Source organism: Pristis pectinata, chromosome 13 (genome assembly GCF_009764475.1).
Source record: "Pristis pectinata isolate sPriPec2 chromosome 13, sPriPec2.1.pri, whole genome shotgun sequence".
Taxonomy (NCBI): Eukaryota; Metazoa; Chordata; class Chondrichthyes; order Rhinopristiformes; family Pristidae; genus Pristis; species Pristis pectinata.
The window spans coordinates 30037798-30050946 of NC_067417.1; the positions used below are offsets into that span (position 1 = coordinate 30037798).

A 13149-nucleotide genomic window follows, 5' to 3' on the forward strand; every position below is an offset into this window, starting at 1 on the left:
TTCCAGTTACAGGCCTCATTTGCTCAGAAGATTCTTCCTCCAGTCACCAGCCCCACAGGTCTCAGATCCCTCTCCATCAACTTCTTAATTCCTCCCCAAAGATGCACAAGCATCTCTGGGGAGGAATTATTCGCCCCAGTGAACCCATTATTTCAGCCTGTTCTTGCCCCACAGATTTATTTCTTCCTCCCTCAACTCTACTCTTTTTCCCACTTGTCCAGCCCCTTCCCACTTATAGTAGTAACAAATCCAGTGCTGTCCCAACTGTGACAGTTTTCAATCCATGGTGAAGATGATGAACTGAGCGCCTTTCACTGCTTCCCTGAACAGAGGGCTAGTCAATCACCTTCCACCATCACTCCCCTTCACCTGGCTAAACTCGTCCTTACACTGAAAAACTTCTCCTTCACCTCTGCTCACTTTCTGCAAGTCAAAAGTGTAGCTCTGGGAGCTTCACTGCCAATTTCCACCCTGCTCTCACTTTCATATGGTCCATATATAGGGACATTCATGTGCCCATCTAACAGACTCTTGAATGATAGAAAAGTAGGGGTCTATGTGGGAGGGAAGGGTTAGATAGATCTTAGAGCAGGATAAAATGTCAGCACAACATTGTGGGCTAAAGGGCCTGTACTGTGCTGTAGTGTTCTTTGTTCTATATATGACTCTTCCCATCATCTCTCTCTTATCTCGGGGATAGGTTAGTGACCAGTATCCATTATAATGGGCCCAACAACCTTCACAGCTTTCTGAACTGCATCTTCTCCTACCCTACTTCCTGCAAGGACTCTATTCCATTTTCTCCATTGTACTTGTTCTGATCGCAAGACTTTCCACATCAGTGCCTTTAATATTTCTGCCTTTTTCCTTAACCATGGGTTTCCTTTGACCACAGTTGATAGGATACACTTCCTGCACTTGGATCTCACCAACCTCCCCTCCCAACAAACACAGATATGGTTCCTCTCGGCTTCACCTCCATTTTCAGCAGATGATCCTCCACAATTTCTGCCAGCTCTAGCATAATTTCACCACCAGATATCTTTCCCTCCCCTTTCAGCATTCAGAAGAGGCAGTTGCCTCCACGACTCCCCAGTATCCTCTTTCATCTAGACTAATCCTTCTCTTTACAACACTTCCCATGCAACCATGGGAGAGGCAACACCTGTTCTTTTATTTCTTCACTTTCCACCATCCAAGGACCTAGCCTTTCCAGGTGAAGCAGCAATCATTGGAGAAACATTGGTGAAACTATATCCAGGTTGGGTACCCACTATGTAGAAAACACTGTTCAGTCCACGAGGAAGAGTTCAAGCTTCCAGTTACTTGTCCTTTTAATCCTCCACCCCACTCAGACTTCTCTCTTCCTCCTACATTGCTTCAACAATGCCCAAAATTAGCTTAAAGAGCATCACCTAATCTTCCATCTGGGTGTGTGTTGCAGGTTTCAAGAATTAATATTGCATTTAACAATTTCACTTCCAATGTTTCTTTTTTACCCCAAGTTTGTGCGCCAATTGACAAGTTTGATCAACAACCTATCACAGACATTTCACATCTTTCCTTCTCTGCAACATGCTTGTTTTCTCACTTTGTGTACTTAAAATACTTATGACATCTGCAGGTGGCCACTGCCCATCAGATTCATGCCCATCCTCAGCAGAACAATCCAATCAATTTTATTCTGTCTCTCCTTATTTCCCCGTAGTCCTGCAACTTATTCTCCCTCCCAACTCCTTTTTTTGATTCTTTTGCCATTTGACTAAAACAAGAGGTAATTTACAGCAGCTAATTAACTTACAGGCATGTCTTTAGGAAGTGGGGGACAGGGGGAACCACAACACCTGGCAGAAACCCACACTTACACAGGGCATCATAGTAGGCCAAAGACAGATGGCAAATTGCAGACAGACAGCCCACAATATTAGGATCAAACATGTGTCCCCGAGACCCAAAATTTTATCCTTGTGAGCTGTTTCTCTCCACACTGATATTGCTTGATCTTCTCAGTTGTTTTAGATTTCAACCTGCACAATTTTTCCTTCAATTGGTTGACTAAAACAAATAGCAAGATCATATTTAGCTTCCTTCTACCTATTTTTATAAAGGATTGCTTCACAATCTAATGAGGATGTACAGTTCCGGTTTTTAAAATGTTGCAACCATGGAATTTTCTGTAATCATACCATCTGAAAATTCCACAGTGCATAAGACTGAAAAGTTAAGTCAAATAATCTAAACATTTCACTTTTCTCGCAGAAGTCAACAGTAATCTATAATTATGTTACACCAAAACTCACACCAACCCTGTTGCTTAAATACAAGTTCAGTTGTCGTTCTGCGTTCAAGTTTGCAGCAAATCCATAACATAACATAACTTCCCCCTTCAGAACAGGATTTTTGTACCATAACTGAAGATACCATGGATTTAGCACGCAATCATTCTCATTATATATTCTAAAAATGAAGTCTCGGCCATAAAAAAGCCCCGCAGTTTAGCCCAAACACTTGGGAAATACCAAACTTAGTTTCCCGGCCAAAGCGACAATTCCAACACTAGAACAAAGGAACATTTTTGGAAGAAGTTTATCATCCACGATGTTTACTGTTAAAGCTGTCTATCGTTGCTGGCGTAACACGACCGATTGGAACTATTTTTATTAGCCTATTTCCGGCTTTACTCCTCCCAGAGGGGGAAGATCGAGAACAAACAGAAACATCAGGCGTTAGGCGGTCAGGCCGAGTGCGAACTCGACCTCGCACAGTCCCACAGCCTCCTACCTTCGCTTTCCTCACATGCTCCTGACTCCCCTCCAGCTGGGCCCAGATCTGTGGGGAGTCGGCCGACTCCGGCAGGTAATGCGCCATGGGCAGCGGCGCCAAGATGGTCAGGGCCACCTGGAAGAGCTCCTGAATCGCGTCCTTGTGGCTCTCCAGGTAAAACTGCCTGCCTCTGGAAACGGCGAACTCGTCTCTAACCTGGGCCTGGGCCCAGACCTGGCCGATGTCCTGCGCCTGGCACCCAGCGGGAGCGACGCTCACCGCCCCGGAAGGACCGGGCCTACAAGGCCGCGTCTGGGGCCTGCGGCCGCTTGAAGCCGCCCCTCCGGCCACGACGGGTCGCTCGGTGTGACTACTGGTAGCCATGAAGCACTCCGATGACCGGCGCTCCGACTCCGCTCTCCCGCATCACGGATCCACCTGAGGCGGGGGGAAACCAGACTGCCCTGCCTCTGACGTCACCACGCAGCGAACGTCTGCGTGGAGAACAGACGGCGCAGCCGCTCGCCCGCGGTCGTGCCCGTGCCCGCGATGACGTCACCCGCCCGCGGGCACGAACAGGGGACGGGGACTTTCCTCTGACTCAACGCACGCCCGGCGATGACATGTCGGGGACTTCCGTGTTATACATGTAAACAGGAATGTAGCTGCAAATGACACAGTGCATTCACGACAATGAGAAAGGGTGGAATTATTATTAATGAGGCACCTTCACACTGGCTTCAGAAACATGCCGATTGAATTTTGAAAATAAAAAAAATAAAATTGCAGATGCTGGAAATCTGAAGTAACAGCAGAAAGTGCTGAACACGCTCAGCAGGTCAGGCACCATCAATGGAGATGGAAACAAGAGTTCACGCTGCTGGTCGAACTTGAATCTTGCCAGTTCATGTGGGGTCTTTTTTAACTCCTGGAATGCTATCAGGAAGATACATTATAAGTTTCTGAACAGGTCTGGAAGGTAAGAGGCTGAGAGGATCTTTCCCTTTGTACATAAGAATATGAGAATTAGGATCAGGAGTCAGCCATCTGCCCCATTAAGTCTACTCCACCATTCGCCATGGATGATTTATCTTTGTTTTATTTTCTGCACCACTTTCATGTCTCGTCATTCCCTCAAAAGTCTGTTGATTTGAATGAACTATCGACTAAGCCTCCACGGCCTCCTGGATTGAAAATTCCAAAGATTTACCATCTTCTGATTGAAGAAATTTCTCCTTAAACTTAAATTGTCTACCCCTTATTCTGAGATTGTGACTACTGGTTCCAGACTCTTCAGCCTCCCTGCATCTACCCTCATCCATATACCTATCTAAATGTCTTTTTAAATGTTGTAGTCATAGCCACTCTCTATCACTTCCTTTGGCAGCTCATTCAATATACCCACCACCCTCTGTGTGAAAAAGTTGCCCCTCAGTCCCCATTTAAATCTTTCCCCTCTCACCTTAAATCTATGCCTTCTTGTTTTACACTCCCCTATCCTGGGAAAAAGACTGTGACCCTTCACCTTATCTATGGTCCTCATGATTTTATATCTATAAGGTCACCCTCAGCCCCCTCGCTTCAGGGAAAACAGCCCCAGCTCATCCAGTGTCTCCTTATAACTCAAGCCATCCAGACCTGGTAACATCTGTGGGAATCTTTTCTGACCCTTTCCAGCTTAGTGACATCCTTTGTATAGCTTGGTAACCAGAAATGCACACAGTACTCTAAGTGTGGTCTCACCAATGTGTTGTACAATGTTTTGTACAGCAATGATCTCAACAAATCATTGTGTAAAAAAATCCATGTGTCACTTATGACTCCTTTGCTATTCACCTTAATAATTATAATTCCTTTGCTAATCGCCTTTGTATATGACCGTGAAACCAGAAGGTATAGGTGAGGTTCTCAATGAATACTTTTCATTGGTGTTCACAAAGGAAGCAGACTTTGTAGTTAAAAGGGACTTTCAGGGAAGGGGAAGTGAAATTCTGGCGCAAGTCTCTAGAGATAAAGAGGAGGTACTCAATACTTTAGCTGGCCAGAAGTTGGATAAACTCACAGGCCAGATAAGATTTATCCCAGGCTGCTATGGGAGGCAAGGGAAGAGATTCTGGCCGCAAGTGAGCTATCAGATGACTGGAGGATGGCAAATGTGGTTATTCTTTTCAAGAAGGGCAAAGGGAAAAGCCTGGTAATTATAGACCTGTGAGCCTACAATCAGTAGTAGGGAAGTTATTGGAAAAAATTCTGAGGGACAGGATTAATGATCACTTGAAAAGGCAGGGACTAATCAGAGATAGCCAGCATAGCTTTGTCAAAGGCAGATCCTGCCTGACCAATCTGAATGAATTTTTTGAAATGGTAACAAAGTGAATTGATGAGGGCAGTGCAGTAGATGTGGTTTACATAGACAAGGTCACATATGGGAATCTAGTCCAATAGGTTAAGGCTCATGGGATCCAAGGCAAATTGACAAATTGGATCCAAAATTGGCTTGGGAGACATTGGGTAATGGTAGTTTTTGTGATCAGATGCCTGTGATTAGTGATGTTCCACAGGGCTTATTGCTGGAACTCTTGCTGTTCGTAATATATGTGAATGATTTGGATATGGACATAGGAGGCATGATCCATAAGTTTGCAGATTACATGGAGATTGGTGGAATTGTTAATGGTGTGGAGGGTAGTTTTAAGCTACAGGATGAGATTGATGGGTTGGTGAAATGGACTGAGAAATGGTAGATGGAGTTTAATCCTGATAAATATGAGGTGATGCATTTTGGAGGTTGGGTCCTCGGGAGTACTGAGGAACAGAAGGACCTTGCTGTACAAGCCCAAAGCTCCTTGAAGGTGGCAGTGCAGGTAGATAACGTAGTTAAGACGGCATATGGGATACTGGGCTTCATTAGTCAGGGCACTGAATACAAGAGCATGCAAGTGATGCTTCAATTTGTAAAGCATCGGTCAGACCTCAGTTGGAGTACTACTGTGTGCAGTTCTGGTCACCAAGGTACAGGAAGGATGTGATAAAACTGGAGAGGGTGCAGAGGAGATTCACCAGGATGTTGCCTGGGATGGAGCAGTTCAGTTATGAGGAGAGACTGGGTCTGTTTTCCCTAGAGCAGAGGAGATTAAGAGAGGACATGATTGAGGTATATAAAATTATGAGGGCTATATATTTGGTAAATTGCAGGAACCTTTGCCCATATCAAAGGTAGATAAAACTAGAGGACATAGATTTAGCTAAGGGGTAAGGGATTTCGAGGGAATCTGAGGGGGATATTTTTCAACCAGAAAGTGGTGAGTAACTGGAATGCACTGCCTGAGAGAGTGGTGGAAGCAGAGTCACTGACAGCATTTAAGAATTGTCTAGATGAGTAATTGAATCCCCTGGGAATAGAAGGCTATGGGCCTATTGCTGGAAGATGGGATTAATACAGATAGATGATCACTGGTTGGCGTGGACTAAGTGAACCAAATGGACTGTTTCCATGCTGTATGACTCTACGACACTATGACTTTATTATGTCTCCTTACTCTTCACATCTCTGCCACTGGAACAGTTTCTCTCTATATACCCTCCCTACTCCCTACAAGATTTTAAATACCTCAATCTGATTTCAACATGCAACCTAGCATTAAATCTCATCTGCCACCTTTCTGCCATTCCACCAGCCTTGAAAACTATTACCATTGTAACCAAAACTGTCGCAAGAACTGTACATGTGAGTGCACCGGTGCCCTGTGTAGTGCTGCCCCGTAGAGTGCTGATTAGTTACAGTGCTCTTGGTCCTCCCTTCTGAATCTTCACAGGTATGTTTTCCCTGGACTTTAAAAAAATGATATCTGCTCTGGTTGTGTGTTGTACCAGAAACCTGACATGAATCCCTGCCTTCCCCATTGATGTGCTCTACTGTGCTGAAGCCCTGGTATGAACCCCTGACCTCCCCTAGCAGAGCATTGCCATACAGTTTGGTATGAGAGGCTGCCGATGAGGCTGGAGTTGGATGGGAAGGGGCAAGATGTGCAGTTGCTTAGTGCTGAGATGTGGGGTTCAAGGCAGCAACCTGGCCAAAATGCCGAGTGCAGGTCATCACAGGGGAATGGCAGCACCTGCTCCATGTGTTAACAGACCACATGGATCTCCCTGCTGGATGTGATGAAGCTGGTGTACCCCCTTCTCTCTTTGTTTGGCTGCACATCTCTCCCCAGCTCATTCAGCTTGATACCATGGACAAATCTCTGGACTGAGGGAGGAACCGAAAAAAGCTGCAGGGTATTTGTAAGTCTGTGCTTTGAGGAGAAAATTTGAAGTTACCACATTTTCTTCATAAAATAAACTTGTACCAGGAATAGGACGTTCCTTTTGATTCAAACAAGATAATAGAGAGAGAGAGAGAGCGAGAGTTAATGAAAGAAGAAGTGGAAAAAGGTGCTGGAAACAAATTTGAAATAGTAACAGGTTCTATCTAAATTAAACATAGGATGACCCTTTTGTTTACACAAGGGAAAGGAGAGAAGGGGAATGAGTGAGTGAGGCAGAGAGTGAGAGTGAATGAGACTGTGAGGGAAAGAGGAAGTAAAAGTTGTTATGTGTTTGTAAGTCTGTGCTGGGAGGAAACCTGAAGTAGTCATATGTCTGAACTGAATATGTGCAAGGAATATGATGCAACTAAGGGAATGGTCCTGTGTTATTTAATATGAAATTAAGTTGTAGGGTCTCATATTTTAAGAGGCATGCCTCTTACCACTATTTTTTACCATTATTTGAAAAGGTTCCTAAAAATGGAAAATATAAGCCTGGAATTTGTTTCTTTTCCTGTTTTAACCTTGTGCTCTCTGTTTCTTTTTTTAACTTGCTTTAAAACTATTGTGTTTTAATTCATTTGTAATTTGGATGAATATTGAAAGAAATAATGACTGAATTCCACAATATTCATGTGCAATTCTTTATTAATGTTGTGAAATATTAAAACAAAATCTAATTCTGGATACAAGATTCCCATCTATTAAATAGTGGCAATTTTGAATTGATATTTTGAGAAGCAGTTTGAGGTAATTGGCGGTAATCTCAATTTATGTCTTCCTTAATCAGCATAATTTTTCAAAAGGTTAGTCCTAATGATTGCTTATGACCTTTGGCATTATAATTGATTTGCTGCATCTTGGGTATAAAAGTTATGTGAGTTTCAAAAAGTTACTTACAAAAAAAGTAAAAGGTTAATGCATTAAAGATGTCTGAAATGAAAGACATGAACATGTCTGTCTGCATGATTCATTGAGATTGGCAGGGCAAGTTGAGAAAATGATTAAAAAGCATACTGAATCCTGGACATAAAGAGTTTGTAGCCGGAAGATTATTTTTAACCTGAAAGAATTAAAAGTTGATTAAATTTATAGACTAGTGACTGGTCTGCAATCAATTGAGTTGCAGTATAGAATTGCTTTTATTCTCATAGAATATATTGGAGGCTGTTATGTGAGCTAATGTTAGTTTATGAAGAAATAAAATTTCAATGAACAAGAGGAGCTGTGAGAGTCGAAGGCTTTAAGGTTAGCTGCTTGCTTAACCCCTGCTCTTGACCACAAGACTTAAAGCTCATTCGAAAGAGTCAAACATACAATTGTTGGTTAAGATGACATTAGGAATGGTATAAGATTTGTAACCCGAAGGCCTACAGAACAGAATGCAAAAAACTGATGACAAAGCCACATTTTCTCTTGTATTTTGAAGATAAAGCAACCTCAAGAAACCATAGGGGATTTTTGCCTCGTGGCTGGCCTCTATCGCTGAAACATTCAGCATGAAATATTGTGAATCAAAAATTACTTATTTAGTATTTTGTGGTGGACTAAACAAATACCTTTTGAAATCAGTAAGGATAAGTAATAACAGATTAAAACCTGTAACTAGTGATATCATGGTTTAAATTTTTGAGATCAGTACTGGAAGGGAAGTATTTATTAAGTGTAGTGCAGAATCAATGCTGCATCATGGTAGTGAACTCCAAGGATTCACCACGCTCTGTGTGAAAAAAATCTTCTCATCTATATCCTGAATGTATGACCTCTTATGACTGTGATCCCTTGTTCTTGACACTGTAAGGAAAATATTCATATACAACCAATCTAGGAAGATGTTCTTGGGAAGAGGACTGTAGAGAGGGATAAAACAAGATAAAATGGATGGGACCAAGGAGTCACCCAATAATGTCTTGATTCAAGATGATTGGACCACATGTGAGGTGACGTGATGGGGGCTGGTAGTAATTCTTGAACATTGCAAGTGTAGTGGGTGAAGGTCAGGTCTCTAAAAATGATTAATGGAGATTGTTTGACTGATTGCTTATGATAACATGAGAACACAAGAAATATTAGTGGAGAAGGCCAGTCAGCCTTTGCGCCTGCTCCAGTATTCAATATGACAATTGCTGACCTTATATTTCAAGACCATTTTCCCTAAACTAACCCTATATGCCTAATACTTAAAAATCTTTACATGTCTGTCTTGAATATACTCAGCAACTAAACCTCCATAGCCCTGTTTGGTAGTGGATTCCAAGGATTCACCATGCACTGTGTGAAAACAAATTCTCATCTATATCCTGAATGTATGACCTCTTATGATTGTGATCCCTTGTTCTTGACACTCTCACCGGTGGAAACATCAACCCCACATCCATCAGGGAAAGTTAAGGCATGGCACAGTGGCACAGCTAGTAGAGCCACTGCCTCACAGCTCCAGTGACCCGAGTTCAATCCTTACCTCCAGTGCTGTCTGTATGAAGCTTGCATGTTTTCACTGTGACCATATGGATTTCCCTGAGTGCTCTGCTTTTCTCCCAATTCCGAGACATGCAAATTGGTAGATTAATTGGCCACTCTAAGTTTCCCCCAAAGTGCCGGTGAGTGGTAGAATCTAGGAGAAAGTTGATGGGAACATAGGGAGAATAAAATGGGTTAGGGTAGGATTAGTATAAAGATGGGTCTTAATAGTTGGCATGGACTTGATGGACCGAAGGTCTTTCTTCATGCTGTATCCCCCTATGACTCCATGACATTATGGGTAGTGAGAGGTGGCAGTGGCTGGGAGGTTGGAGGGGGGGGGGGGGGGGTGGGGTGAACTGACGTGAAATTCTTTAAGGAAGTAATAATTATTACCGTAAATACACTGTATATACTGAAAGGACCAGGAAGATCTACTTGATCAATAAGGATGGGAAAAGCATCATCATGCTGCTGTAGTGGGAACATGAAAGGGCATAACATGTAGGTCAATGCACCAAAGGGTGTTTAACCATTCTTGAGACTCAATCTTGTTCTCGGCAAAAACCAAACCGTTTATTCTCCTACCAATGACAGGGTATTTGCCGTAAAGCAACTAACTTATAATATTATGGATGGATAAAATCAGTACCATGCATCAATAAACTCAAGGAAATTATATTTGTCCTTTGTTATTTAATAGGTAAATTGTTATCTCACAATGTCCACCATAATAATGTTAAGGTTCCCAATGAAACAATTAATTACATAATTGTGGAGGGTCTACTGCAAGGTTTCTGGAAGAATATTGGTATAGGTATTGGTTTATTATTGTCACTTGTACTGAGGTACAGTGAAAAACTTCTCTTGCATACTGTTCGTACAGGTCAATTCATTACACAGTGCAGTTACATTGAGTTAGTACAGACTGAATTGAGGTAGTACAGGTAAAAACAATAACAGTACAGAGTAAAGTCTCACAGCTACGGAGAGAGTGCAGTGTAGGTAGACAATAAGGTGCAAGGTCACAACAAGGTAGATCGTGATGTCAGAGTCCATCTCATTGTATAAGGGAACCATTCAATAGTCTTATCACAGTGGGATAAAGGCTATCCTTAAGCCTGGTGGTATGTGCCCTCAGGCTCCTTTATCTTCTACCTGATGGAAGAGGAGAGAAGAGAGAATGACCCGGGTGGGTGGGGTCTTTGATTATGCTGGCTGCTTCGCCAAGGCAGCAAGAGGTAAAGACAGAATCCAAGGAGGAGAGGCTGGTTTCTGTGACGCACTGGGCTGTGTCCACAACTCTTTGAAGTTTCTTGCGGTCCTGGGCAGAGCAGTTGCCATACCAAGCCGTGATGTATCCAGATAGGATGCTTTCTATGGTGTATCGATGAAAGTTGGTGGGTGTCAAAGGGAACATACCAAATTTCTTTAGCCTCCTGAGGAAGTAGAGGCGCTGGTGAGCTTTCTTGGTTGTGGCATCTACGTGATTTGACCAGGACAGGCTATTGGTGGTGTTCACTCCTAGGAACTTGAAGTTCTCAACCCTCTCGACCTCAGCACCTTTCCTGAAGTCAATGACCAGCTCTTTTGTTTTGTTGACATTGAGGGAAAGGTTGTTGTCATGACACCATGCCACTAAGCTGGAAGAGAATCAGATGAAAAACAATCAGACCAGTGCTTCAAGATGAGAATATAACTGGTAATAAATGGAAATGAACTAGATAATGAAAGCATGGCCTTGTTAATGATGTGGCAACCTCATTTAATACTAAAATATCCTTGGTCAACAGTGTTGTGACTGTGAATTGAGTCACCAGAGAGACACTGAAGCTGGTTGATATAAATGGTCTTTATTCATCATGACAAGCAGGCATTCTCCTGGAGACCCTCTCAGAAGAGTCTCCCAAACTAAAAGTACATCAGATTTTTATACTTTTGAGAACATAGGGAACAGCAGGTGATTCAATACAATTTCAATAGCTACAATGGCATTGTTTACTTCAATATTTTGAGTCTAAATATGCTTCCATTGAATTACATATCTATAATGGGGGACCCCTCTGAATATTCAAACACCTTTGTGGGGACAAAGTAATTCACAAGGATGGTCTAAAAGCTCCTGAGGACAGAGAACCCAGATACCCAAAAGTAATGTTGTGAGGGCTGACTCTCTGAGTACACAAATATCCCAACTATTGATGGAGCAAATATGCCTGTGACCACGTTTGATGTGCTGCGTGACAACATAAGTCTGGTCTGCAAGCTTCCTTGAACTTGGTCACAGTGGTACAAAATAACTTAACCATAGTCACCTGGTTTGATGTAGGCCAATTTACATACCCGCATTGTCTTAGGTTTGGCTGATGCATACGAGAATATCTCATGGTCATGTCACTTTGCAAACCATATCTCTTGAGCAGTAAACCTCCTGCTGTGGGCCAGTAGCCCGTACTCCATAGACAGTGCTGTTTGTTTAAAAAGCTGACCTTTTAACTTCAAACTGATTACTGCTTGCAATTTACATTATGAACTGAAGACCGGTTCTCGTTTGAATTAATGCATGGTGGATTCACATAATTCCATAACTCCTGAATCCCTAACAAACAGTTAGGACTTAGCAAGTGATCATCCTAGCATGCGATCATTGATCCAGAGGGACTGCCTGAGAAAGAGGAGATCAGAATCCGAATCAGATTTATTATTACTGACATATGATGTGAAATTTGTTGTTTTGTGGCAGCAGTGCAGTGCAAAGACATAAAAATCTATAAATTACAAAAATAAATAAATAGTGCAAAAAAAAAGAATACAAGGAAAAAGGGATAATACCCCGATAACAAATTATAAACACATGCAGGAGGAGATCACTCAAGTGGAGGAGTGACTTATCACGGTGGAATATTGGCATGAATATTTAAATCCAATCTTGAAAATTGTCAAATATTATGGTTGTAACACAACTGCACATTATTTGTGGGTTGTTAATTGAGACCTTTCTGTGGTGCTAAAAATAGAGGTGGAACAGCTTGGCCAGATCGATTGCAAAAAAACACCAAAAAGATTTGCTCGAGCCCGAGGAAGGAAGGTTAAGCGTGTTAAGTTCTGAAGGTCAACAAGCAAAGAACTCAGCTTTTGCTTTGTTATAGCACAGTTGTTGTTCTTCTCATATGGGGAGTGGGATGTATTGTGTGATGACAACTATAAAATGTTTAATTTATGGAATTTAAAATTTCACACCTAGGAAAAAGAAAAGATTATTGATGCATTTGATTGACTTTTTAATTTACATAGGGAAGAATATTTCAGTAAATTTGGATATGACATTGACTTGCTTGAACCTAAAGTTAAGTAAACAAATTGATATCACCCAGCATGTATTGTGAGAACTAAAACAAAGACCAAATATATTGGGCAAGACAAACAAAACAGCTGAATTCTCCCATATTCTAAACAAGTATGGAACTGGGGACTACAATTGAATTAAATCCTTGGATAAGACTTGTGTCTCACGTACTGGTTGTGAGCTTTAAATTCCTGGGCATTAACATGTCAAATTACCTTTCCTGGGCTGTGCATATGGATGCAATCACAAGGAAAGTACACCAGCATCTTTATT

At 42.1% G+C, this 13149-nt stretch overlaps 1 protein-coding gene across 4 annotated transcripts in view; it reads right to left on the reverse strand.

The window, feature by feature from the left end:
- Window positions 1-3639, reverse strand: part of n4bp1 (nedd4 binding protein 1) — a 77644-nt gene extending 74005 nt beyond the window's left edge. For all 4 annotated transcript variants that reach the window (XR_007957367.1, XR_007957366.1, XR_007957368.1 and 1 more), the window contains exon 1: window positions 2782-3639. Coding sequence is in view for 1 of the 4 variants with exons in the window: in XM_052028569.1 (XP_051884529.1) it covers window positions 2782-3147 (366 nt within the window). In the remaining 3 variants the exon portion in view is untranslated. The remainder of the gene's footprint in view (window positions 1-2781) is intronic.
- Window positions 3640-13149: the final 9510 nt, after the last annotated feature.